At 38.4% G+C, this 25,106-nt stretch overlaps 1 protein-coding gene across 2 annotated transcripts; it reads left to right on the top strand.

Annotated features, from left to right (window-relative positions):
* Positions 1-4,798: 4,798 nt before the first annotated feature.
* Positions 4,799-24,704, top strand: phaf1 (phagosome assembly factor 1). 2 transcript variants are annotated; one of them, XM_042495661.1, is made up of 16 exons: positions 4,799-6,030; positions 6,692-6,774; positions 8,204-8,287; positions 8,826-8,869; positions 9,286-9,365; positions 9,466-9,560; positions 12,879-12,943; positions 13,490-13,602; positions 14,764-14,897; positions 16,554-16,637; positions 18,518-18,600; positions 19,322-19,365; positions 19,500-19,549; positions 22,290-22,348; positions 22,507-22,579; positions 23,524-24,704. In XM_042495661.1, the coding sequence occupies exons 1-16, from the start codon at positions 5,967-5,969 to the stop codon at positions 23,617-23,619; spliced, it is 1,251 nt and encodes a 416-aa protein (XP_042351595.1). In that variant the 5' UTR covers positions 4,799-5,966; the 3' UTR covers positions 23,620-24,704. The 2 variants fall into 2 exon arrangements, with proteins under 2 accessions (XP_042351595.1, XP_042351594.1); XM_042495660.1 differs by having other exon boundaries at positions 12,846-12,943.
* The last annotated feature ends 402 nt before the right edge of the window (positions 24,705-25,106 follow it).

The raw sequence follows: 25,106 nt of genomic DNA, 5'->3' as shown, positions 1-25,106 counted from the left end.
CCTGACATTGGTACATGAGACGGACAGCCCCTGAAAAGCTCATATTCCTCTGCCTTCCTGTAATGCTTCTCATGACATTGCAAGAATCAATTTGAACCTGAGCGAAAACAACCAGTCAGAGCCAGGAGGAGTTTCTAATACTGTCAGTCACTGCTCAGGCTCACGGTGCGCTGCCAGTGTACATATCAACAGAGGAAGACTGACAATGAAAATCTGGCTTTAACTTGACAGACGTCTTCTCTTTTTGGTTGTCTTCGCTCAGGCCCGGTGGATCTGTGCAAACACCAGTAAAAGCACTACCAGAAGACCAAAGGGATATGATTTTTTCACATATGATCTGTTTCATGTACTAATACTCGCATATAGTGACAATCAGGGCAAAGATGACAGAAAACGTTTTTATACAAAATTCCCTACTGTGGCTTTAAAGGACTGTTAAAGCCTAAATGCAGTCTAGATACTATTCCTTGTCCTGTTACAGCACTAGTGTAATGAAATGGTATGTTTTGTTATCTTATCGTTTTGTTTGTGTGAAAGTCATGATGTTTACTTTTTATATTACTTCTCACCTCCATACATGTATTCATTTTTGTTCATCTTTCAGCTTTGTAATATTAGTAGCAGTGATAGGATATTTTATGTAAAATTGAGTTGAAAATTGAAAAAGGTCTCCAAAAATTTGGGAGTTTTGAGGACTTTTGTTGCTTTAGTTTTTCATTGTTTCATGTTGTTTTTGTCTTTGTTGTTATTTTTATTTTAAGGAAATCCACTTCCTGGGTTAAAAACATTGAATGTGGATCGACTCAAGCCCTTTTATTTTTATATTGTGCAACTAGAAGCTCATTTCATTTTCCAGTGTGTTTTACCTTTAGTGCACTCAACGGTTTTATTATAATTATTACAACAACCAAAAAAAAAATCTTTATTAATGCTTTTATTTTCTCTCAGTTTGACTTATTAAGAATTTTGAAGAGTTTACATGAGCTAAGAAAAAAAATTGACAGCCGTGTGTTTGTTACATTTTACAAGAAGTTTAACAATAAAGAAGAGTTGCTCAAAAAAAAAAAAAAAAGTTAAAATTAAAATAGGAAAGTGAATTGAAAACTTCCTACAGCCTCATTAACAAAAACACACCAGGCCGAGTTATCAAGCTCAGGGTGCAACAAAACACAATGCAGGATTGTTTTGTGACCTTTGGATACTCCATGGGAGGACAGACAACCAAAGGGCACTGAATTAACTTTCTCTTTGGCACAAGTTTTTTTCCCACAGAGATTTGGGAGACCGGGAAGAAAAGCTTAAATGTTTTAATTTTTGTCAGAGGGTACTGATCCTGCAAAGCCATCTGGCCTTGTGACTTAATTTGTTGAAGAATGTGGAAAACATACTTTCTGCCTGAGGGCACCTATGGTGTGTTAAAGAGATAGTTTGTGCTTTTTGAAGTGGGGCTGTGTGGAGTATTTATCCATAGAGAGTATATTACACCCCAGTTTGGAGGAGCAGGCTGGAGTCCGACATGGAAGCTAAGCAGTGTATCGCTGTGAATGGGGGTCACCAACAAAACACATTAGCAACAGAAGTCCCACCTAAAAAAAAAAAACAAAAAAAAACCCTAATTAATATCGGTTTAAGTATACGCCCTGTTCAGAGTACTTTCACTGCTTTACCTTAATGTCAGACAGACAGTTCCCAAGTCCATTAACTGCTTCGGTCCCCCACTTATGCTCTTGTCAAACCTACCAGACTCCATTGACAAAAACAATCATTTTAGCTCACTGGACACAGGAGCTGCTGGTCTACCGCTGCCTCGATCAGTAAATTAGTTTTTGTCATTGTGTGGCTTTGGTGAACCCAAACTAACCCTTTTAGATGCTAAAATCACAAAATAACACAAACTTATAGCTGATGGAGGAGGCGTTATACCAGCAGCCAGCAGTTTTCAGCAGTGTTAAATCACTGTTTTTGTCAATGGAGTCTGGCTGTGAAGGGAGTGATAAAGCTGTAAAAAAAATAATCTCAATATAGCACACACTTAAACGGATATCGATTGATTTCTGCAGGACTTTTGGGGGGCTAAAATACATTTTGTTGCTGACCCCTCCACTGCAGTATGTTGCTTAGCTTCCATGTCGGACTTCAGCCTGATTCTCCAAACCGTTGGCGTGCCGACTGGCATCTGCTGTATATAAAATATAACATCTATAGATAAGTAGTACACACAACCCCACTTTAAAAAAGCTGAAGTATCCCTTTAAATGTTGGATTTCTGTGCCTCGGTTGAGTTTGATATTGTTATGTTGCAGAGTCCAGCAGATGAGACACAGTGGATTGGCATTAAAGACTTTGAAAGAGGATGTGAGGTCAGTGTGGGGACAAAGGAAGGTGTTGGGGAGCTCGTGGTGAAAGCTTTCACAAATTAAAATGCACGGTGGCTGTTGTATCTTTAATTTGGATGTGCAGACGGTGGTGCAATCAGTGGGAGCTGACAGAGCACTGGGTGTGAACCAGTACAACAAGAGGTTAAATGGGCGGACAGGCGGAGGCAGAACTGTTACTGTTTGAGATGTGTACTCAGGCTCAGTATGTTTTTGTTTTAGTCATAAAATTAGTCTGTATTGATGCTACGGCCAATCAAGCTGTTTCCTCGATAAATCTTGACACCCCTCAATGGTGGTCTCATGAATTCTGTCATGTCTGTAATTCAACTAAAATCTTTATGGATTTAAACAGTGTGCTCAGGTTAAGAAACATTATTGAGGGACTGATTGTTAAAGAATTTCTAGGTTGTATTTAGGAAGTGATCACCCTGTCCCAACTACACCCATACAATCATTGTACCCATTATTTAGATGGTTACCCATGTAAACACCTTGATACTCCATCTCTCAATTTTCTTAATGCAGGCATTAAGGCAAAAAAAACCCAAAAAAAACCCCCACAAACATTTTCTTTCTTTCATTTTTTAAAACTGTTTATCTTCTTACGTGTTTAAGTTATTTATACTTTGGTTTTATTTAGAGATCCAAAGAAGAACTCTGTGATATTTAGTGGCTTGTACACCCTCCAAGTTTCTCCTTCCTGTGTGTGTGGTCTGTCTTTCCCTCTGTTTTCTTTTTTTTTTTTTGGTTGAGCTTTTCTTGTCGGAGGATTCTGAAATATGAGATATTCAATTCAAAATGTTGGATGTTTTTCATAATAAACATGTATGAATTCTTGCATTTGTTTCTGTTCTTTACACCTCGTCAAAAAGTCAATGGGATTCTGTTTTTTTCCACTCAATTTTGGATCATTACAGAAAATAAGCTCTATTGCAAACAAACATTTATTCTATCTATCTGTCTGTTCGTCTGTCTATAATATATATGCATATATAGTATTGGGAAGGTTACTTTTGAATTGTAATAGATGAGAGGTTAATGGTTATCTTGGTAAGAATGTAATAAGTTATAACTTAATTATTTCATACGAGTAATGTAACTTCTTACATTTAATTACGTTTTGATTATTTTTCTAACAAATGTTTTAAATGGGGCAATAAAGCTGAAAAGTCTCCAAAACTTAAGTGCATAAATGTTGCGCTCATATTTGTCTCAAAGGCTTTGCCCAAAAGTGTGCCAAAAGAAGGTATTTCTTTCTCAGTAACTGTAAGTGATTATGATAACATGTATTATGTTTTTATATATTAAAAACAAAACAAAAAGTATCTTTGCTGTTCCTAGGACTGTACACTTCCGGACTGAGATCTCAGATGTTGTTCCTGGTATCTGCTGGAGCCACTGTCTCAGTTTGGGGGTCTTACCACCCAGAGTGCACCGACAACCACTGATACCACCGCTGCCTTCACCTTCCACACCTTTAACTCCTCTTTCAGCCCTTGGTATTTCTTGAGCTTCACATGCTCCTTTTTCCTGATGTTGCAATCGCTCAGGATTCCTACATCTATCACTACTGTCTTCTTCTGTTGTTAATCGACCACCAGGATGTCTGGTTGGTTAGCCATCACCAGTTTATTAGTCTGGATCTGGAAGTCCCACAGGATCTTGGCCCTGTCATTCTCCACCACCTTTGGAGGAATCTTCCTTTTGGAGCTTGGGACTTTGAGTCCAAACTCAGCACAGACGTTCCTGTACACGATGCCAGCTACTTGGTTATAGCGCTCCATGTGCGCTGTGCCCACCTGCATCTTACACCCTGCTGACTGTCTCCTGGGCCTCTTTGCACAGCCTGCACCTGGGGTCCTGCCTGGTGTGGTAGACCCCGGCCTCTATGGCTCTTGTGCTGAGTGCCTGTTCTTGTGCAGCGATGATCAGTGCCTCTGCGCAGTCCTTCAGACCAGCCTTTTCCAGCCATTGCTAGGATTTCTCGATATCAGCCACTGCTAGTATCTGTCGGTGGTACAAGCCGTGCAGGGGCTTGTCCTGCCATGACAGCTCCTCCTCCTCTTTATATATATATATATATGTATGTGTGTGTGTGTGTGTGTGTGTGTGTATTTATATGTATATATAAATGCATTTAAGTTTATTTATAGGCTACGATGCCTTAAATACAACTACAATTTTAAAAACAAAAGTTTTGTTCATGTAAGTTTTATTTTATTACGACAACACAGTGCAAAGACTTTTGTCACCTCTTGCTTTTCATTAGTTTCTGATGATTCACTTTATGACAACATTTACAAACGCCATCAAATCCGCGAGACTCCTCGCAGCCGCTTCCTCTGAGCCGACTGCATCAGCTGACCATGACGTCATCACGCCGACCCGAGAACGCGCGTCCAACACAGGAAGTTGAATGATCAGCTGATCCTCCTGGCTGTTGTTGATGCCTGAAGTTGCTGTTGTTTGGACACTGTGTTGCTCTTTATCTGCTCCTGACATTGAAGACACATTAAACCCGAGCAAGGGACACGGTGGGCATTTACCAACCGAGGAGCTTTTGAGTTACAAGGGAAACGTCTCACCGCGAGGACTTTGTATTCGCGCTCGAGCGGCACAAGAGCTAGCTCCAAAAAAAAAAAAAAAAAAAAGCTTGAACCTTCGCTGAAAGGAAGAAAGAAAAACAGCAACGACAGCCGACGGCTTGGCGAGCTTTCTTTGTTTATGTCGTGCCAGTCTGGACCGCGGTGTTCTTGAATTTAGATTTGTTTTTTTCTGCACACGCGTTATTTTATATTTATACTTTGTTACCGTCGCGCAGAGGGCAGTTAGCTCGTCAGCTAACGTTAGCAACATAGCGCAAAGAAGCAGTGTTGTTGTCAAGGTTTGATGCTTTCGTAACCGCACGGCAGTGACAGATAACGATAGCTAACAGTGAGAACAGTCCGGTCCGGAGAAATTGTTTTCGTGCCTCTATTTTGTCAGGTGTTTATCACTGGATCAGGTACTCTCTGCTGGAGATAGCACAGTAACCGTTCGTGTTAAATTGGAGACGTGTGTGTCTGTTGAACACGTCTGACTTATCTTGTTTGTTTATCTTGACTTCTAATCGAGTACAATTTTTGTTGTAATCGATTTTGAAACACACAAACAAGCAATAGGTTACCTGACAGCTGGCCTTGTACGTTTTTGGTTGGCTGGCAGATTGCGTAACGTTATTTTGTTTGTGTGCAAGCTGTCAGTAACTTGTTAAACACTAATTTAAAACATATGTGTCTCTGTAAGCCTTAGGTGTTCAGCCTTAGGTGGCTCTGTTGATGTCATTTTTGAGTATTTAACACATTTTTTTATTACTTATGACATGCGAGAAAGTGGCCACGTTTTACTGTAACCCATACGTCAAGTAGCTGTTTGATGCCCACGTGAATTTGGTGGCTTTTTATTCAAAAAAGTAGAGTTATGAATTAAAAGTAGCTAGCTGAAACTGTAGTGAGACTGTGCTGCGATCAGGGAAAGACAGGCGAAGAGAAAGGGTCCCTCAGAGGGTCCCATTGTGTTTTGAGGTGAGCTGCCCCCCACTACTTGCCAATGCTGGATCTGGAGGTGGTGCCTGAGAGATCACTAGGAAATGAGCAATGGGAATTCGCCTTAGGTGAGTTTTACAAGTCATAAAAGCTTAAACACAAATGGAGGGAAAAAACACGAGACTACAAGCCATTCGTTGGCCTTTTGAAACCTGAGCAAATAAGCTTGATTTCTTTCAAAAACATGGGACGAAGGCAATGAGTATTTTAAAAGGAAATTCCCCAAAAATGAGCTAAATATTGTTGAAAAAAGTAAATAAAAACACAAAAAGTTCTTTAAATAATTATTTAATAATTTATTAATTACTAAAAATATAATAATTAAAAAAATTAAATAATTTTCAAAAATAATTTTGCAAATTCACTTTTTATTTTATTTTTGCAATTTGCAGGACATTTCTTGCTAAGCTGTTGTTGATTTTAATCATGCATCCTTCAACTCGAATTTCGTTTTTTAAACTTTGTTTAAAAAATGACTAAAAAAACATCTTTTACCTTTGTTCACGTCTTACCATGTTTTCAAAAGAAGGCCAAGCAATGCACTCAGCATTTTAAGGTTTAAAAGATTGTGAAGCAACACAAGAAAAGTGATGTTGATTCAGCTTTCAAAAGGTTAATGTTTAAAGGTGTATGAAAATATTTTTTATATACATGTTATTAAGTGTTGATGACTTCATGAGAAGTAATGTGTCTCTCCTTAATTTGTGTGTGTTACGTCTGTGTTTTCAGGGATGCCATTGGCCCAGGCCATCTCTATTCTGCAGAAACACTGCCGCATCATCAAAAATGTCCAGGTGCTATACAGTGAACAGGTAAGATGGCCAAATTTCTCTATTTATGGGCACATTCTCACACTAAAACACTGACAAAACTGTCAGCTTGTTTAAAGGGATTGTTCAGATTTTTCGGAGTGGGGTTGTATGGGGTACTTATCCATAGACATTACATTACATAAAGTAGATGTCAGTCGACACGCCTCCAGTTTGGAGAAGCAGGTTGAAGTCAGACATCCTTTAAAAGTCTTAAAAGGTGTTGAATTCTTTCTGTTTTTGATCTGATTCTGATCTGTTTTTTTAGTTTATGTTTTTATTTATTTAACTGTGTGAGCAGTGCAAATCACATGGAATATGTAATCAGAGTTTTTCACTTCTGATATGGGCCACTTTCCTGTATCGTACTAAATCAGATACAAGTCAGATTCTTTGCAATGCAGCTGCTGTGTGAACAGTCATATTAGATATTTATGTGAGTTTTACGTCACTCTAGTCTAGATTCCCAACTGGTCCGGCCACAAGGTCCACATTTGTCTTTCATGAGCTCAAGGTCTACACCTCTGATAAATGACCACATATTAAATTTTATTTCACTAAATGTTAACAACACATTTACTTATAACACAGTGAAATTAAACATACTACAAGAATACAGTGCAATTACCAAAATGTATAGCACTGTAACCAAAACTGTGCATATATTTGCCTCAAGACCATTGGCGCTGCAAAGGCACAACATGTTAATATGCCAAATAATACCAAGAACAGGGCAATAAGGTAGTTGCTGTACTGGAATAAAAAAACAGGTTGGCGTGATAAATGAGTCACTTAACAATGTCTGTAGGTCTGAACTGCAAACTAAGCTTTTTTCAGCTTTTTTTGTTTACAGCTTGACATGTTCAAAAGTCCCTTGCAGCACGTTTACGCTGTTACAGTGTTTATATTTATGTACTTTTTTACTCACAGAACAATATTGTAAGCATAACTATTTGTTCATTATTAGACTGCAAATCCATCACATGTTTTCAGGGTCACTGTTGGCACAGTGGGTCCCCTCAGCATTTTGCTTCATTGATATGCTCACACACAACAGAAGAAAAATGACACAACTTTATAACTTTGCATTTATGCTCCACTACAGAAGAACTATAGAACAGGCATTTCCAGCAGCTACTGAAGGTTTACAGAGACACATGATTTAGAAAAAACGTGTGGACAGCAAAACAAAAACTTGTATCTGGGAATAAATAGGAATTGAGCACAAAGACTTGCATTGTCAAAGCAGCCATTCCTTCAAACATATATTAATCCACATGAAATTATCCATTTTTGTCTTTTTTACAATCTTAGTGTGTGCCTTGTTTACATGAGGTTGAAAACCTCATTGAAAACCTGATATAGGTTGCTGGGCCGTGTGAATATCTGTTCATGGATGCCTCTCTGTTAATTGGTTTGTTTATCTCTCCAGACGCCACTCAGCCATGACCTCATACTGAACTTGACTCAGGATGGGATTAAACTGCTGTTTGATGCCACAAATCAGAGACTCAAGGTGAAAACTGCTGATTTTAGGAGAATGAAAGAGACTGCCTCTCAGTAAGCTCAGGGTTTTGGATATTTATTAGTTGACATTAGACGGGAACTTGAGCCTGCACACCAGATATTAAGGAGAGAGAGTTATGTTATTTCTTTCTCCACAGTTATTTAGCAGCAGCAGTTGCGAAATGTCCCAACTAGGGATGATAACAAGTAATCAATGATCGATTAATCAGTTGTTAAGAATTTAACCGAACATGTGAAATTGAATCGTCTTAATTGGCTATGAAATACTTGTCAAAGTATATGCAATATGTTGCTTTTAGCTTTCACGGAGGAAAAACGCATTTGGTATTGTTTGAAGTAAAGCAGTGTTTATATTTATTTATTTTCAAATAACAATAATTGAATAATCAACCCTTAATGTTTCTGATTAATCGATTAAGGAAAATTCTTACAATTTGCAATGCTAGTCCCAACATTTCTAGATAACTGGCAATTATTGACATTAAACAAACTTTTTTTGTAACTTTTTTCCTCTTTCTGAATGACAGGTGATTGAAGTGTATGACCTGAGCAAAGTCAAGTTGAAATACTGGTGAGTAGAAAAAATGTCACCAAACTGAGGTCAAAGGTGTTCAGAAACTTGTAGAACAACATCTGAGGTAGCCAGGATGAAACCATCTTAGACTCTCAGCTGTTACTGTTAAATGGCCTGTATATATACAGGCATGGATCTATATAATGGTCATTATTTGTATAGTACACCGTCCATTTTAAAGATATACAGCTACTTAGTGAAAGACGTCACAGTAATGGAGTTACTGTAGCTGCGTTAATGTGTTTCTTAAAGTCAGTAAGAATGATTGTCTTTGTGTGAAATATATTCTGCTAATCTCCACAGCTAATGCAGTACATCCTGCATGAATGGTAATAGATGTAACTTTGGCTCTGTGTGTGTGTGTGTGTGTGTGTGTGTGTGTGTGTGTGTGTGTGTGTTGTTTTGTGTTTTAGTGGAGTCCATTTCAACTCTCAGGCCATTGCCCCCACAATAGAGCAGATAGATCAGTCATTTGGAGCTACGCATCCTGGAGGTACTTTACAAAACATAAACACACTAAGGATGTCTCACAAATGAACTTACACTCTGATCTTATTTCTCTCTTTCATGACATCTTTTAATCTTCATTCCAGTTTACAATGCTGCAGAGCAATTGTTCCATCTCAACTTTCGAGGCCTGTCCTTCTCCTTTCAACTGGACTCATGGAATGAAGCCCCAAAATATGAGGTGAGAGTCAGTTTGTTTGCCAGCAAGATGGAGAAGAAAGGCTTAGAGCAGTGATACTCAACGTATGGCCCACGACCAAATCTTGACCTCAGCAGGGTGCAGGATCAGCCCAACCATTCTCTAATTCACTATAAAATAAAAGTTATAAGCACTGGGATTTGGTTTTGTACTTTTAGTATACATAGTTAATAAAAAAAAGTTTTAAAAAAAACATGTCAGGGGAGGATCCCCTGCATCCCTGACAGAGGTCGTAGTAATGTAAAATCCTAGATATGTTTTAAAATCCTAGAAACATCCTCAAATCCTAGATATGTCTTGAAATACCAGAAATGTCCTAAAAGCCTAGAAACGTGCTCAAAATTCTTACAAATGTCCTAAAATCCAAAAAACTTCCTTAAATCCTAGTAACGTCCTAATACCTTAAAAACATCCTAAAATCCTAGATATGTCCTTAAATCCTTAAAACTTCTTAAAAACCTAGATTTGGGGCAGCTGAGCAGAGTAAGTTGAGTATCCCTGGCTCAGAGGCTGTGTCTTAACGTCCGGGGGGTAATCGGGTCGCATTGTGATTAAAGTGATTTCCCTTTATATGCAAACATCTGACGTCAAATCTTAAGTTTGCCTCAAGTTTGTTTTTGAATTCCTTGCAGCAAGATGTTGTTTTATCATGATGATTAATGAAGAAACCAAAAGCATGCTGAGAATGTGATTGTCTCACTGCTTGTTTAATCTTGTGCATTTTTTTTTCTTGGATGTCAGTGATAGAAAATGCTTTGAGATGTGATCCTCTTCCCAGGATGCAAAACTTTTGAGGCCGATTTTCTGTAATGTTAAAAGGAACTGTGTCAGATCTCAAAAATGTACCAAGTAGGAATTCAAGTGTTATGCTGTTGAGATGTCAGACTCTTTGCAGTGTTATATAAGCAGTAAAAATCAGACAGCAGTAGGGAGTTTAGGGAACTGGGTTGGCTCTGGCAACACAAGTTCATAATTAAATTCTCCACGACAACGCCGATGCCCAGCGAATTACAGTTTAGACTTTCAAGACAGTATGAAAATGTCAAAGGCAAACTGCATGTTTATACATATTGAAAGTGTTATGTTTTTGTGAATTTGGGGTGTATAATTAGTCAGGTGTTTTACTGTCTGTACTGTACAGCTGATGCATGTCATGAAACAGCTGCTCTGCCGTCTGCTCCGTTCTGCAGCTTTCTATTGTCAAATCTTCATCACGTATTGATGTTTTTACTACTCCCTTAGCGTACTCCATACCTCATTGATAAGGCTTTTGCAGCTTATCACACATTTTTGGTTTTGCCATTCTGCTGCTCCAACATAATCTTTGATATGATAACTGTATTGATTCTCAAACCTTCCCCTCTGCTCTGAGCTGCATGCTGAGTTAGTTGAATGGTTTTGTTTGGTTCAGTGAAAAAACAGCTTGTGCTTGCTTGTTGTGAACAGATGTGCTACTTTCAGCTTCTAGTTTGAGTCGCAATATTTGCATTTCATTTTCGAAAGCTCAACACTTACTTGAAGTTTGTTTCCTGTTTGTTTTGACCATGTAAGATGTTAGCTGAATGCATTTTTGTTAGATAAAACTGACTCTGTGTACTGAGGCTTGGGCGGCATCAGCATATTACAGTATACCAGAGTAATAAGAAATCCTTAAGGTCTGATTTTTTTCCCCAATATTGTCAAAAATACAGCACTCCTCTTTTTATTAAACTGATACAGAGATGCTGTATTGTGGTGATGTAGTGCACAGCACAAGCCACCAGGGGTCAGTCTCTACTGGTGGAACCAGCCGCTCAGCTGAGAAAGGTGGCAGCTGCGAGTGGCGGGGATAACAGGACTATTAAAAAAGCCTTGTTTGGGACTATTTTAGTTTCATAAATCAAGGTGAGCCTGAAATTTGATCTCTCTCATGTTGCAGACACCAGCCACCTCTGCTTGTCAGTAAATTACACGCAACCTTTATAACACTAGTTGCTTCATTACTAAGTTAACAAACATGATATTACAATAATCAAACTGTCATATTGCTTATTACTACCACAAGTTGAGTTGGACTTGGCACTGTGGAAGTCTACTTTTAAAAGTGCCAGAACATGACATAATGATGACTGCCAGTTCAGCCAGTTTGCACAAACCAAAACAGTGAAAGCCTTTATACTGGACTGGAGCGGAAAAACTGGAAATTGCCCCAACTTTACCTCTATCCACACACCTCAAAGTGCTTCACAAACTGCTCAACATCTCTATTTATCTTACTGATGTGCGGCAACAAGTGTTGCAAGGTCCTGCAGGAAGAATCGAAGGATGACGGGGGCTTATTTCCTATCTATTCATACTTCCATGGTTCATAAGTAGGCCTATTTAAACCCAGCAAGACTTCTCTAAGTAGGCTAATAGCATATTAGACACGCAGCATTGTAGGCTTGACAATGTCATACATGCTACAATGACTTCTATCACCAGCAGCTCAGCTTTTTTCCCACAGTGGTGAGATGTTAAAAGGCATGAAGATTAAAAAAAAAAAATACCGTCCTAGCCTAGTACTGAGAATAAATAAAAACACTGGAGGCTTTATATTGCTTTATGCACAATAGATATTCAGATCCCCTTTTCTTTTCCATATTTGTTTTAATTATTTTTCCCTTATTAGTTTGCATTATAGCCGTAATGACAAAGGGAAAATCCCTGTGAACTTGTGAAATTGTTCATTCTGTTCAATTAATTTAATCTCTTGAATGGCAATTAATGTGTGGCTTGTTTTTGAAGAATCCTTTTAACTTTCCTTTGGACTTAATTAATGCTGAAAATGTTAATGCAAAATGAAACTTTTGTTGGGGCAAATAAGCCCCATCATAAAAAGGGTGACTTTATATATATATTTTTTAAAATTTGTAAAAGCATCTCGTGCTCTGAAATACACAGAGAATCAGCACAGAAATAACCTCTGCTGAGTCACAATGAATTTTGATTGGATACTGGACCTCTGGGATTAAACACTGCTGCCTGACAGAGATCCAAACTGGATTTAAACGTAGTGTCTCAGTCAGTGGAAACACTGTTTGTTTTTACCTCTGAAACGTGTGTATTTAGGTCAGTCAGTTTGTTATGAGATGTTTTACACCACAGCGCTTCCTCATATAATGATCACATCTGTATAAATGGGGGGAAAATCTGTTTCTGTCAATCATTTATTTGTTGTTTATGTGCACACATAAACATTGTATACATACAAGTCCCATACTACTCCCAGTTGTTTTGCCTTGGCAGCCTAACTTTGCCATGGGTTTGGCCTCCCTGCAGATTCCACATGGGGCCATGGTCAAGAGGATGCACATCTACACCGGCAACAACCTGCAAGAAACAAGGTAACACACACACACACACACACACACACACACACACACACATGCAGATACACACACACACGCAGATACACAAACTAGACATCACTTAAGGGAGACATATGTACCTGTACCAAAGTTTATTATTCCTGTAAAATTATTAGCATCACACCACTCACAGTTAAAATACAACAAACATGTCTGAATTAACAAAAAAAACAGATCTTTTTTAGCAGCTTGGGAGCATGCTAGGCTCACAAACAGTTATTTTGTGGATGACGCAGATAGTCAATGATTAATGGCTTTTAGTGTGATGAGCCTCGAACAATGTGAAAGTATAACATTTTATGGTTATTGTGAATAATGTTTGTTAAGCACAATTTGAATCATAATTCTCCCACATGGCCAATAATCCCTGTGTGAAATCCTCACATATTATCATGACTTTGTAGCGTTTCCACAGTTAAAGATGTGACAAACCGAAAAAGAATGTGGTTAACAGCTGAAACACACAAGAAGCATAAATGCAAAACCTCAGAAACAAGGGAACACTGTTCTCTCTGTTTTCAGAGCTCCGGTGATGCCGCTGGCTTGTTTCCTTGGTAACATCTTTGCAGAGTGTGTGGACGTCCTGAGAGATCAGGCAGGGCCTCTGGGACTCAAACTCCGTCTTCTCACTGCAGGTAGAATATGCCTCTGTGTCTGTGTAATATTTATGATAAGAATCAACATGTGGCCAAAGTGTTTTCCTCACATATCCTCATATCTGGGTTTTGATTCACAGGATGTTTAATTCTCCTACCTCAATAGTGATAATAAACTTCAACAAGTTTACAAAGTGATTCAATCAATTAAATCCTTCATAGTGTACCTTTGTATACCTGGCTCGCTGCACCATGTATATCTAGCTGTATGGTAAACGTGGGTCTCATTCATGACGTGAGCAAAGTGAATTTGTGTATGCGCTGTTTGCAGAAGGAGGTTTACGTCTATTTCAGCATTCATCAATATGTTAGGGGCTCTGATTCCTCTGTAGGTAACTAACAAAATCTACACCCGGCTCTGACTGCTCGTAGTGTTTGTGTAAATAAATACTGCTTGTCCTTATTAGAAATGGGTTGGGAGACCCCTCTGTGTGGAGTTTACATCCCTGTGTCAGTGTGGGTTTTCTCTGGGTTCTGCGGCTTCCTCCCACAGTCCAAAGACATGCAGGTTTGGTAAAATCGATGACTCTAAATTGCCACCTTTTGCTCAATGTCAGCTGGCGTGGGCTCCAGCCAGCCAGCCAGTTTGTATTATGCTCTGTTATGTTTAGTTTTGGGCCAGAGCCCAGTTAAGTACTATTAAAATAGGCCCATATCATATTACATTTTATATAAAATATACATATTTTTTATATTGTAACATGTATTACAAGCTAAGATTTGGTGTGTTCCCTCACACCACTCCTCCTTCTCTTCCTTTTGTTAGTCTACTCGTGCATGACAGATTCAGCAGAGCAGGCTGTGCCCCTTCCTGCGTCTAGTACGCATGGTGATCCATGGCAGCACACAGATAATGATTACCACTCTCTGCTGCAACACATCTCTCCCACTGCTGGGGAGGCAGAGGCAAACACTGCCAACCGAGTTGCTTTTCAGCCCTCCTTTCACTTTGCTCCTGTGCTCTCTCTCTCCCCGCTCTTTCTTTCTCTTTCCTGCTGATGTGCAGATCTACTCACACATTTACTGACATTTCATGAATGAGACCCATTGTCGCTGATATGCTGTTTGACCTTTTTGTTGTTGTTATTTATGTAGATTGAGTCATTTCCATTCCTGTTGTATTGTAATGTGTGGGTGCAGGTTGTGGTCCAGGAGTGATGACTGATGCTAAAGTGAAGTCCCTAGAAAGGAGCATCTACTTTGGAGATTCCTGTCAGGATGTACTGGGTGCTCTGGGCTCACCGCATAAAGTCTTCTACAAGTCAGAGGACAAGGTAGGGAAACTGTTTGTTTTTTGAATCACTTAACAGGTCACATGTATTACCTTTTTATTAGGGTGGTCAAAAGATAAGATTTTTAAATTGCAATAAAATGCAGAACTCCGATTAATTGCATTTTGAAATTCCATTCTTTCAATTCAATTATTTTGCATTACAAAACATTTTTGAAGTCTGTGCTGACAAGAGAAAGCAACACTTACCAGATTGTCTTGATTAGGAATCAAATGACAACAAAAATTGCATGGGATAAGCATTAAGGGAGACTCATGAGTACCCAAAGAACCCATTTTCATTCAGATATCTTGAGGTGAGAGGTTAAGGGACCCCTGTGAAATGGCCAGACTGTTTCTCCATTGTCAAAATTTAGCCTAAAATTAGCCTGTTTAGCATTATTTTCCTTTCCTGAGACATTCACACGACACAGTTGGTACTACTGGACCCCTCAGGACTTTTAGTTTCATATGATACCTGGCTTTAAAGCCTGGTGCAGCCTCTTAAAGATGTAAATATGGGCCCGCTATTAATGCAGTTTTAAAAGAGAAAGGACAAAAAAGCATCATGTACGGACCTTAATCACATAGCAATCAACGTGCTAATGCTGACAGCTGTACGATTAACCCAAACTAATTGAGTGTTTTACCAGTTAACATGCTACTTTTGGCAAGTTGTGTCTTAACCTTTTACTTATGTGAATGTGCTCAATAGTTGACTTCTTGAATGTAGGATCACAAGAAATCATGATATACTGTATATTTATGCTCATTTGTCAAGAAATAAATTGATCGTACGCAGGCAATTTATTGATAAAAGCTAAGGTTTTACAAGCTTCACTATGAAATGTCTTTAGAAAATAAGTGACTGTGTAATATATGAGTGATTGACTGTGGAAAGAGCATTGTGACCCAGCCCTGCACTTTTGCAAATCATACATCACAAACATGCTTTTTGGTTCAATCTCACCACATTCCTCCTTTTCCAGAACCAACTGAGAGAAAAAACCCTGATTAACCCACTGCACACCACCAGCACAGCACCAAACGGCAGACAGACAAAAAGCCTCAGCATTTAAAGTCGAAATACACAACTTTTATGCTTTAACGTAACTTTCTGAATTAAATGTTGATTGCACAATCCAGTGGCATTAGAATAACAACACTGCATATAGACCTTCCTATAAGCCTTGTTTTCACCACGCAGTTCTATCTGCCACTAAGTATGACATCCCTGGAAAATGAAGTGATTTACGGCACAAAGGAAGTGTGTCAGCTATTCACAACCAAAACAGGAAGAGGATAGTGCTTTTGTTTCCCCTGTGGCTGATGGTAGGTAGTAGGATTGGGTGCCAGACATGGTACTTCTAAGGATAACAACTGAAATAATTTACAGAGTACAGATTCACATTAAATCCATCTCTGCCAAATGTCAGTACCTGAGAGCGCAACTTGGTGAGAACGTTTAGACAAGAGGCAGAAGTCCTGAGAAGTGCCTTGAAGCCATGGTGCTCTGTCAGACAGATATTTTTCAGTTATTATAAGAAGCATGATTTAAAATGCAAATGTCTCTTCTGAGCATTTGTGATTGTAGCAATAATTGTGAAGACATATATTGCCATCGATCCTTTTCATCATTACGTGTTCTTGTTTATTTTAGATGAAGATCCACTCTCCATCGCCTCACAAGCAGGTTCCTTCAAAATGTAACGACTACTTCTTTAACTACTTCACCCTCGGAGTGGTACGTAAACACGGTCTCAGCATGTTTGTGTGCATTAGTCTGTATCCTTTAGTGATTGTGGTTTTTATTTAAGTTGCATTCACACAGTTACACATATTGAGAGATAAATAAATGGATATACTTTATTTATCCCAGACTGGGAAATTCTTTGTTTCAGCAGCAGCTTATAAAGGCATTGCACTGGAACAGTAAAAACACAGTGATACATACGTCACACTAGAAGGGAAAAAAACTCTGTCGATAAGAAAAATAACCCTGAGCATATTCTCTAAGAATAAGGTATATATTTGTAGACTATATAATATAAAAATATACTTAAAAACCCTTTGAAATATACAAAAATTAAGTTACTAAATACTAAAAACATGTTACAAATATACTATAAACATGAAATACTATACATAAAAGTGTGCAAATTGGAAGAAGTTTGGTGTAAGTATGTAGTGAGGTAGAGCGGGAAGATTATTTGTGCAAATTCACCATGTGCAAGGTGAGGTTGTATCAGAACTAAATTGACAGTTCTCTGTTTTCTATGTTATCTATTGAGAGACTTAATTCACACTGAGTTTTAAGTTGAGCTAGGCATAGTTTGTTTTGATTCCACCGACCAACTTCTGGGTAAAGTGTCGTCCACGCCAAGCACTGTAACTATAACGATTACGATGTGAACCCCTACTGAACGATAAAGTTCTGTAAACAGCATTGCAGAGCATGCGCTATGCACGCCGCAAAAATGGATGTTGATGACCTGTTACTGCTGTACGTTGCAAGGAGGTTGAGGAGAAACAAACGGAAAACTAGAAGGATATTGGCTCATGAAATTCTTCAAAGACGACACAACTTAGGAGAATCAAACATTATATTACGTGAGCTGTCGTCTTTTGAAGACAATTTCCATTCATAATTTGCCATAAGTCAAGTCAGTCAATTCTGAGGATTTAGATCTAAATTCAAAGTTTTTATGAAGCCTATAAATCATCATATTAAGGTGATGTTTTTTAATCAATATGTGGAACTTTTTTCTTTCATCTTCTTCTCTTGATAGCAGTCAACACCACCACCTGCTGTCCAGAGTCTAGTTTAAACGGAGAGAATTAATGACTAAATTCACAGGGATAAAAACAAAAAGAAAAAAAAATAGTAAAATGGTCTTCATACATCTTTTTCAACACAAAAACATATGTTTTTGGTTCAAATTAGATGTCAGGATCTATGTAACATCTAAATAAGACAGATTCTGATTGGCTGTTTGTATCTCTGCTATTCATGAAATCATTTTAGGAGTGATTGAAAGGATATCGTTCGCCACTTTCGTTGATGTTGTTGTAGTGTGGACTCCGACATCCTCTTGAGTTGGAACAATTTTTAAAACTGTCTCGTTATAGTTACAGTTACAGTTATAGCTATTGTTCTTGGTGTGGACGGACCTTAAGGGAAAGGAAAAGACACCACTAAATATGCTTAAAGTAGTTAAGAGTTAAAATGCCAACCCTCTGACTGTTCACAATAATGTGTGTTTTGGGGAGAATTTATAGTTAACAAAGCTGCAATGAGGCACAGACATGTTACTGCCGATGATGGTGATGAGCCCAGTATCCATCTATCGGAGGTGACAAGTTGATATAATTTTTTTCTGTTTAGTGTGAATCCTGTTTTCAGTCACATTTCACTAAAATATCCTGTCAGATCATCTGAACAAGAAGCTTGAGCATCTGCTCAGAGGCCAGCTGGTGATACTGGCTGATAATAATGAACGGGTGCGGGGGTGTATTCCTGCCTCTACTCACCCCGCTGTTTGCATTAAACAGGACTGTAATGAGCTTGTCTTGCCAAACATATGGTGCACACAATCTTAATGACTGTGATTTTGTGTTTTTCAGGATATCCTGTTTGACTCTACAACCCACCTGGTTAAGAAATTTGTCCTCCATACCAACTACCCTGGACATTACAACTTCAATATGTAAATATCTTGCTGTTTAGTGTTTCTGTGTGTCTCTTTCTTTATGATTCCTTTACTGCATTTTCCTTCACCTTTGTGTCTTATGTCTTTGTGAAATTATCCACATTCAGAGCTGATATTGCTGTAAAACTTCAATTAATAGCCCAGGCAATTACTGCTTAAATCATAGACCTCAACAGGCTTGTATTTGGGACAGACGGCTCTATGGGATGGGCTTTTATTTCCTATCACAAAAAACTGTTGCTCAGCAAAGATGGATAATACAGTGAAATTATTTATATACCTGTTTGAAACCTGGGCAAATTGGCTTTATGTATTAATTTATTTGTTTTTTACAATAACATTGGAAGAAGGTAGTGAGCAATGAAAGAAGAAATGAACCAAGTACAAGAAAATTATCTGAAAATTTGCCCCCAAAAAACTGAAAAAAAAAAACAACAACAACCCATATACATAAAAAAAAAACCAAGAAAGTAAAACAAAAAAAAATACAAAGTCAGAAATGAATGGTTACCAGGCCTGGCTTCTAATTGAGAGAGGCCTTTATTTGTCAAAATGTGTCACCACACCCGGCTGGTCAAAGGGACTGGGCGTGTAATTCGGACTAGGTTTTTTTTTTTTTTAAGTTTTAAGGTTTGTTATCATGTTAGACCGTATTTCTCTTATTGTGCATTTTTGTCCTTAATTTTCTTTCTTTAATTTGTTTTATCTCTCATCACAGATATCATCGATGTGACTTTAAGATCCCACTAGTCATAAAGAAAGGTGAGACGGTTATCAGTCAAGAATCTCTCAAAGAATGAACCCTAATTGTCTCAATGTCAAAGGTATAATGTTGATTTTTAATCCGCCCCTCACACTATGTTTTTTTTCTCTGTTTTTGTGTTCCTGCGCTCTAGAAGGCGCTGATTCTCAGACAGAGGACTGCATCTTAACAACCTACAGCAAGGTCAGTAAAAAGACAGAATTTCTACCACTGTGACATTTTGCCAGAGGTCAGTGCTTTGTTGTAAATCCCCCCAAGGTGGCGCTGTAATGATCTGTCAAGGTGTCTTTGACCGGTGTCTTTTTCCACGAGTTGAGCATTGTGATTTAGACTCTGTACCTTAAGTTGTTTCCCTGCCTCTGAAATCTGATCTCCGTGTCTCTCGTAAACCCTTTGATTCATATCCATTAAAGCTGCCTATTATTATGTTTTATACTGTGGCTACAAATATCTGCTGATGTTACTGCAGAGGAAGTAATATAATTAAAGCGTTGTGATATTACACTTACATGAAAGCATCCAGAATTTGCATCAATTATTGAAGAAAATTGATTGTGAGATGATTGCTGGGTTTAGTAAAAACAGGATTGAACATTTGATCTTTACTTCACTTGCTTCATTTTACGAATAATAGGGCTGTAACCAGGGTCGGAAATTAGCAACAGCCACGAGCCAAATGCTGGTAAAATATGCAAGTGTTGCTGCTAAATTTGCTTTTCCTCACCAGCAACAAAAAGAATGGTAATCTATTAAGTGGCTGGTCAGCTCATTAATCACAGTGGCAGGTGGACAAAAAATTAGTTTCCAACTCTGTCTGTAACAATAAAATGCATAAGCATATTAGTTTTTTTCCTCCAATATATAACGTGTCATTTGTCAGATAACAAATATAAATATTGATATATAACCACTTTTTTCCCCCCAAATCTGTTTGCTTTATATCTGTTTTATTGATAACCTGCCTAAATTTGTGTTGCATGGCCTGCCTGTGTTTTAATGCATGCGGACTTATTGTTAACCCATAACTGCATCTTTTAGCGTTTTAATAAGGCTCTACCTTATGACTCTTGTATTTTATCTTTGCTTCTATCTACTGCTGTTTCTTGCTGCTCTACATGTCTGCATGTCATGCTTAGTGTGTGTCGTTGCTTCATGCTGCGCGCATGGGTATTTGTGCTAAAAAGCTATGCGTTGTTGCTTCATGTTGTGTTCATGGCTATGTTGTGCTTAAATGCTATTTGTTGCTGCTGTGCTATTGTTTTGTTCTGGTCTTCTGCTGTTTCTTGTTGCTTCGCATGGCTTGTGTTCTGTCTCAGGTGTTCCTGCTTGTGTTCTGTAGCTGTTGCTGTCTTTATGGTTTGCTGCTGCCATTGTTATGTGATTTTTATCATTTTATACGTCTCAAAATATCTTGCCAAAGGACTACAGTTGAAAATTAGCCTGGCACATAACACTGGCATATCTACAGAAATTCTAATCATTGTGTGTTGTTCTTATAAGAAAAAATAAGTGGCATGAAATATCAGCAGAAATCAGCGTGTTGGCAGACTCCAGTATTTTATTTTAAAGCCAACATCTGCTGATACCAGCTACATGCTGATATTATCATGCACCCTTAGCTGTAACACAAAAATGCATAAGAATATGTTTATTTTCACATATTTTAAACAGACCGCAGTGCAAGTGTGTCTCTAATACCTGTCTTTACATCTGCAATGCATGTACTCAAATCATGTTATTGCTGACTGTGCAATGTCTGCTCATGCTTATGTCTTATTGTTCATAACTGCCTTGTTTGCTAATACTTTATCTTTTATCTGCATAACTACTTCTTGCTGGCTACTTTTTATATCTTGTTGTACATACTGTCCGTTTGCTGTCACATAGAAGTGTCTTCTTCGTGTGCTTTTGATGTGGTAACCTTTTGCCTCAGTTTGTATTCATGTTTTCATCCATGCTTTTAATTGTTTGCATTCTTTAATGTCTCTGTTTGAAGTGGCTATTTTAATACCTGGGCAACAGTTGAAAAGTAGCCCTCGGCTGACACTGGCACATTAAAAGAAATGTTTGTTAATGTGCACTGTCAACCAAACCAAACCAAACCAAAAAAAAAAAAAAAAAAAAAAAAATCAACAAAACAAAACAACAAAAAAAAACCCAAACCAAAACAAAACAATAAAAAAACAAAACAAAACAACAAAAAACCCAAAACAAAACAAAACAACAAAAAACCCAAAACAAAACAACAAAAAACCCAAACACAAAACAAAACAACAAAAATGTTGCAAATAGCGTCCGGCTAAAAGGTTTCAGGTGGAACTTGCGCTTGTGAACGTTGCTTTCACATTTCACGTATCCGTCTACATACCGTGTATTCAGCGTGCAGATGTGTTCACCAGACTGTGACCCTCGTAGAACCATTACAGCCCTATCAGCTGCACAGTGGTTTGTCAAATGGAGGTTGGAGTACCCCTGGGGGTACTTTGGAGTAATCAGGGAGTACCTGAGTGATTTTTTTATACTAGTTTAATTTATGTTCAATAAACAACATTTTATATTCATTATTTCTATTTTCAGTGCCATCACTAACTACCATAGTTATGTTTACATTTGTTTATTGCGTGTCTCTTTAAAAGAAAATGCTGGCTAGAGGGTACTGTGCTAATAAGAATATGTAAAAGGGGGTATGTAGTTAAAAAAAATTGAGAACCACTGGTCTATATGAATATGTTCTTTCACTGGACACATCAGTACTATCGCCTTGAAGCTAATACAACCACAATCTTGTTGTTGTTCCCCTAAGCAGCCTTGTTAGACAGCTCTGGTGACCGTAGGATACAATGCAGTGGAGAAACAAGCTTTTTTTATCTGCTGCCTCAGAAGCTGTCACTTGAACTGTCTGCTAACTTTTTGGATCTTTCAGTGGGATCAGATTCAGGAACTGCTCGGTCATCCGATGGAGAAACCTGTAGTCCTCCACAGGTACATCATACACACTCTTATCTACACAAACTCAGTGGATCACATTATTACATTGCTTTTTAAAATGTGTCCCACATAGGTCTAAGAAAATAGCAAACTTTTTTGACAATTATCCAAATGAGAGTCCTCTGACATTATCACATGCTTATATTTGACAGGTCCTCATCAGCCAATAACACCAACCCCTTCGGCTCTACCTTCTGCTTTGGACTGCAGAGGATGATCTTTGAGGTGAGCACACATACTGTATCTCTTTAGCTTTGCATGCACAATGCATTAAATGGACATTCTGCAGCTTACATGGGCATTTTAGCAACAATAAAACAACAGCAGTACAAACTCACAGGTCACAAGCAGATCAGAATTTGACCCTAAATCAGTTTGACCTGCAGAGATGTTGCCCACAATCTTAATAAATTGTCATGAGTTTCACCTGAGGTGACTGACATTGACATTGTGCAGGTGGTAAAAGGGACTATTTATTTTTCTCCATAAACATTAAGCATTCATACTGTCATGCTTTGGAAAACTAAAGATACCTTGAAATTTTGGAAAATTCATAGAATTTTGTTTCACAAACCTGTATAATAACACATGATGTTTTCAAGGAGCATCAGAAATGTGAAAATCCAAAGATAATATGTGTTTAGTTGCTGGAAGTGATAAATTGTCAGGTGTCATTTTTGGTGATTTTTAAAGACTTTTGTTTTCTTTAAAAATCAGTTGCCATAGTTGTATTTCTATAAAAATCACCAAATTCAGAAAAAAGGGTAAAAAAAAAAAAAAAAAAGTCTTTAAAAATAATTGAAAAGCCAGTTTTTTAAAAAAAAAAAAAAAATTTTAAATCTCAAAAACAAAAATTTAAAGAAAAAACTAAAGGATGCCGTTTTTTAAATGTAAAAATAAAGCCTTTAAAAGCATGCTTCCTCCTTTTTGCAACAAACCCTCTCATAAAAAAAAAACAGTCCCAATGTTATATTTAAATAGAAATAAATAAAAAAAAAAACATTAGTGGCATGACAGATTCAGACTTAATGATATGATCTGAACCTAATTCTGTCTAAACAGAAGTTGTTCCATTAACTTGAATCAGTATTTTTAAAAGAAAAATGAATAATCATTTATTTCAATTCCAGTTCATTCTAACACATACTTTCTGTATTCCTCTTCCCCAGGTGATGCAGAATAACCACATAGCATCAGTGACCCTCTACGGTGCTCCACGCACGGCTAGTCAAGCTCGACCTGAGTCCAGTAGTAGTTCCCACTGAACAAGTAACCAGAACCACATCTCATTCTGGCCTGTCCTGAATCTAGTACCTCTGCAGACTGAACCTCTAACCCAGAGCCAGATTCTTAACCAAGCAGACCTAATCCGCAACGACAAAGTCATTCATACCCTGCTCAGATGCCAGTCATTGATCAGAAACACAACCAGAACCCGATAAAACCGAGTCAGACCTGGCGTTTATCAGCGTCTCCTGGTGGGTCCTAAGACTTACTCTTCTAATCAGACACACCCAGTCAGCACAGTCAACCCAACCCGGACTATCCCAGGACCCAGGATCTACTGACTCGCAGTGCTGGACCACTGATGCTTTGAAATGAATCGAATGAAATGGTTGTGTGAAAATATCGCAGTGGTGCTGCAAACTGACGTGGTGAAGAGATCTGAGCTCAAGAAGAGCTCAACTGTTTCCATCTAAGAAGTGGAAGAAGTGTTTGGCACGGTTCCACCTGCCCGTTAATGACAATAACCCCTCCATAACATTGTGGTGAGATAATCAGCATTTAAAAATCATCTGCAGCAAATCTCAATGTAAATTGCTGTGGCCAAAGTCTTGAAACAAACTTTTGCCTGACCCACTGAATATGCGTTAACCAACCGCACTGCCAGCCCAACCGGTACCGCCTGTCTTCCTGCCACTGCATCGGAACCAGGCCCGGCTGGCTCCATTACACCCTGGACACATCTAAACCGCAAGAACCAAACCCGCCCAGCACAAGTGAGAGCCGTCAGAGCCAAACACACTGGAAGCCGCAGAGGACTGAAACCAAACACGGGAAAAAAAAAACAAAACAAAGCACGAGAATCCAGATTTTGTCATACAAGAGAAGAACCAAACACACTCAGGGTTTGGGGAGAAACGTGGCCCAGAACACACCCACAGCGGCCGGGTGACCAGATGTGAAGCCTCTCAAAGCAGAACGATCCAAACATCATCTCCCTCGTATACCTTTCCCACCTTCTTACTCTTTCTCCAATTTTCTTCGGTGGTGCCGACACACACACACACACACACACACACACACACACACTCACACTCACACTCACACTCACACCCACACTCACACACACACACACACACACACACACACACTCACATAAACGAGCATCTGCATGTGTTAGGCTGCTGTTTTTCAAATTGACATTTCTGCAGACGGAGCATTTCAATTCCCTCACTACTGTTCTCACATGTATTTCTAATACATGAAAGCTCTTTTTTTTAGCCTTTTAAGCGCAACACAAACACGGAGACATGCAGGCATGACACAAGGATATGCATGAACTTGGCAGATGCTTTTGAATGAGAGGAAACTTATTAGAAGCACAAAAGGCAACCTGTTTTATTTGATCCTGCATGTTGTGAGGGGCAAAGACTCGTTTTGTTTTTATCTGCGTCACTCATTCACACCATGACCGTTTTCATTGTGTTCTCTTTTTGCATTTGCACTAATACACACCTTTCTACTTGAT

Source organism: Plectropomus leopardus, chromosome 11 (assembly GCF_008729295.1).
Source record: "Plectropomus leopardus isolate mb chromosome 11, YSFRI_Pleo_2.0, whole genome shotgun sequence".
In the NCBI taxonomy this organism is placed as follows: domain Eukaryota; kingdom Metazoa; phylum Chordata; class Actinopteri; order Perciformes; family Serranidae; genus Plectropomus; species Plectropomus leopardus.
Note: the sequence above shows the minus strand (reverse complement) of the source record. Positions and strands in the feature narration are given on the sequence as shown.

Bases quoted from the DNA above. Each gene is read 5' to 3' on its own strand.
- phaf1 (XM_042495660.1), top strand. From the start codon at position 5,967: ATGCTGGATCTGGAGGTGGTGCCTGAGAGATCACTAGGAAATGAGCAA. The intron at 9,366-9,465 runs GTACTTTACAAA...TCTTCATTCCAG, and splicing joins TGGAGCTACGCATCCTGGAG to TTTACAATGCTGCAGAGCAA. The intron at 19,550-22,289 runs GTCAGTAAAAAG...TGGATCTTTCAG, and splicing joins TCTTAACAACCTACAGCAAG to TGGGATCAGATTCAGGAACT.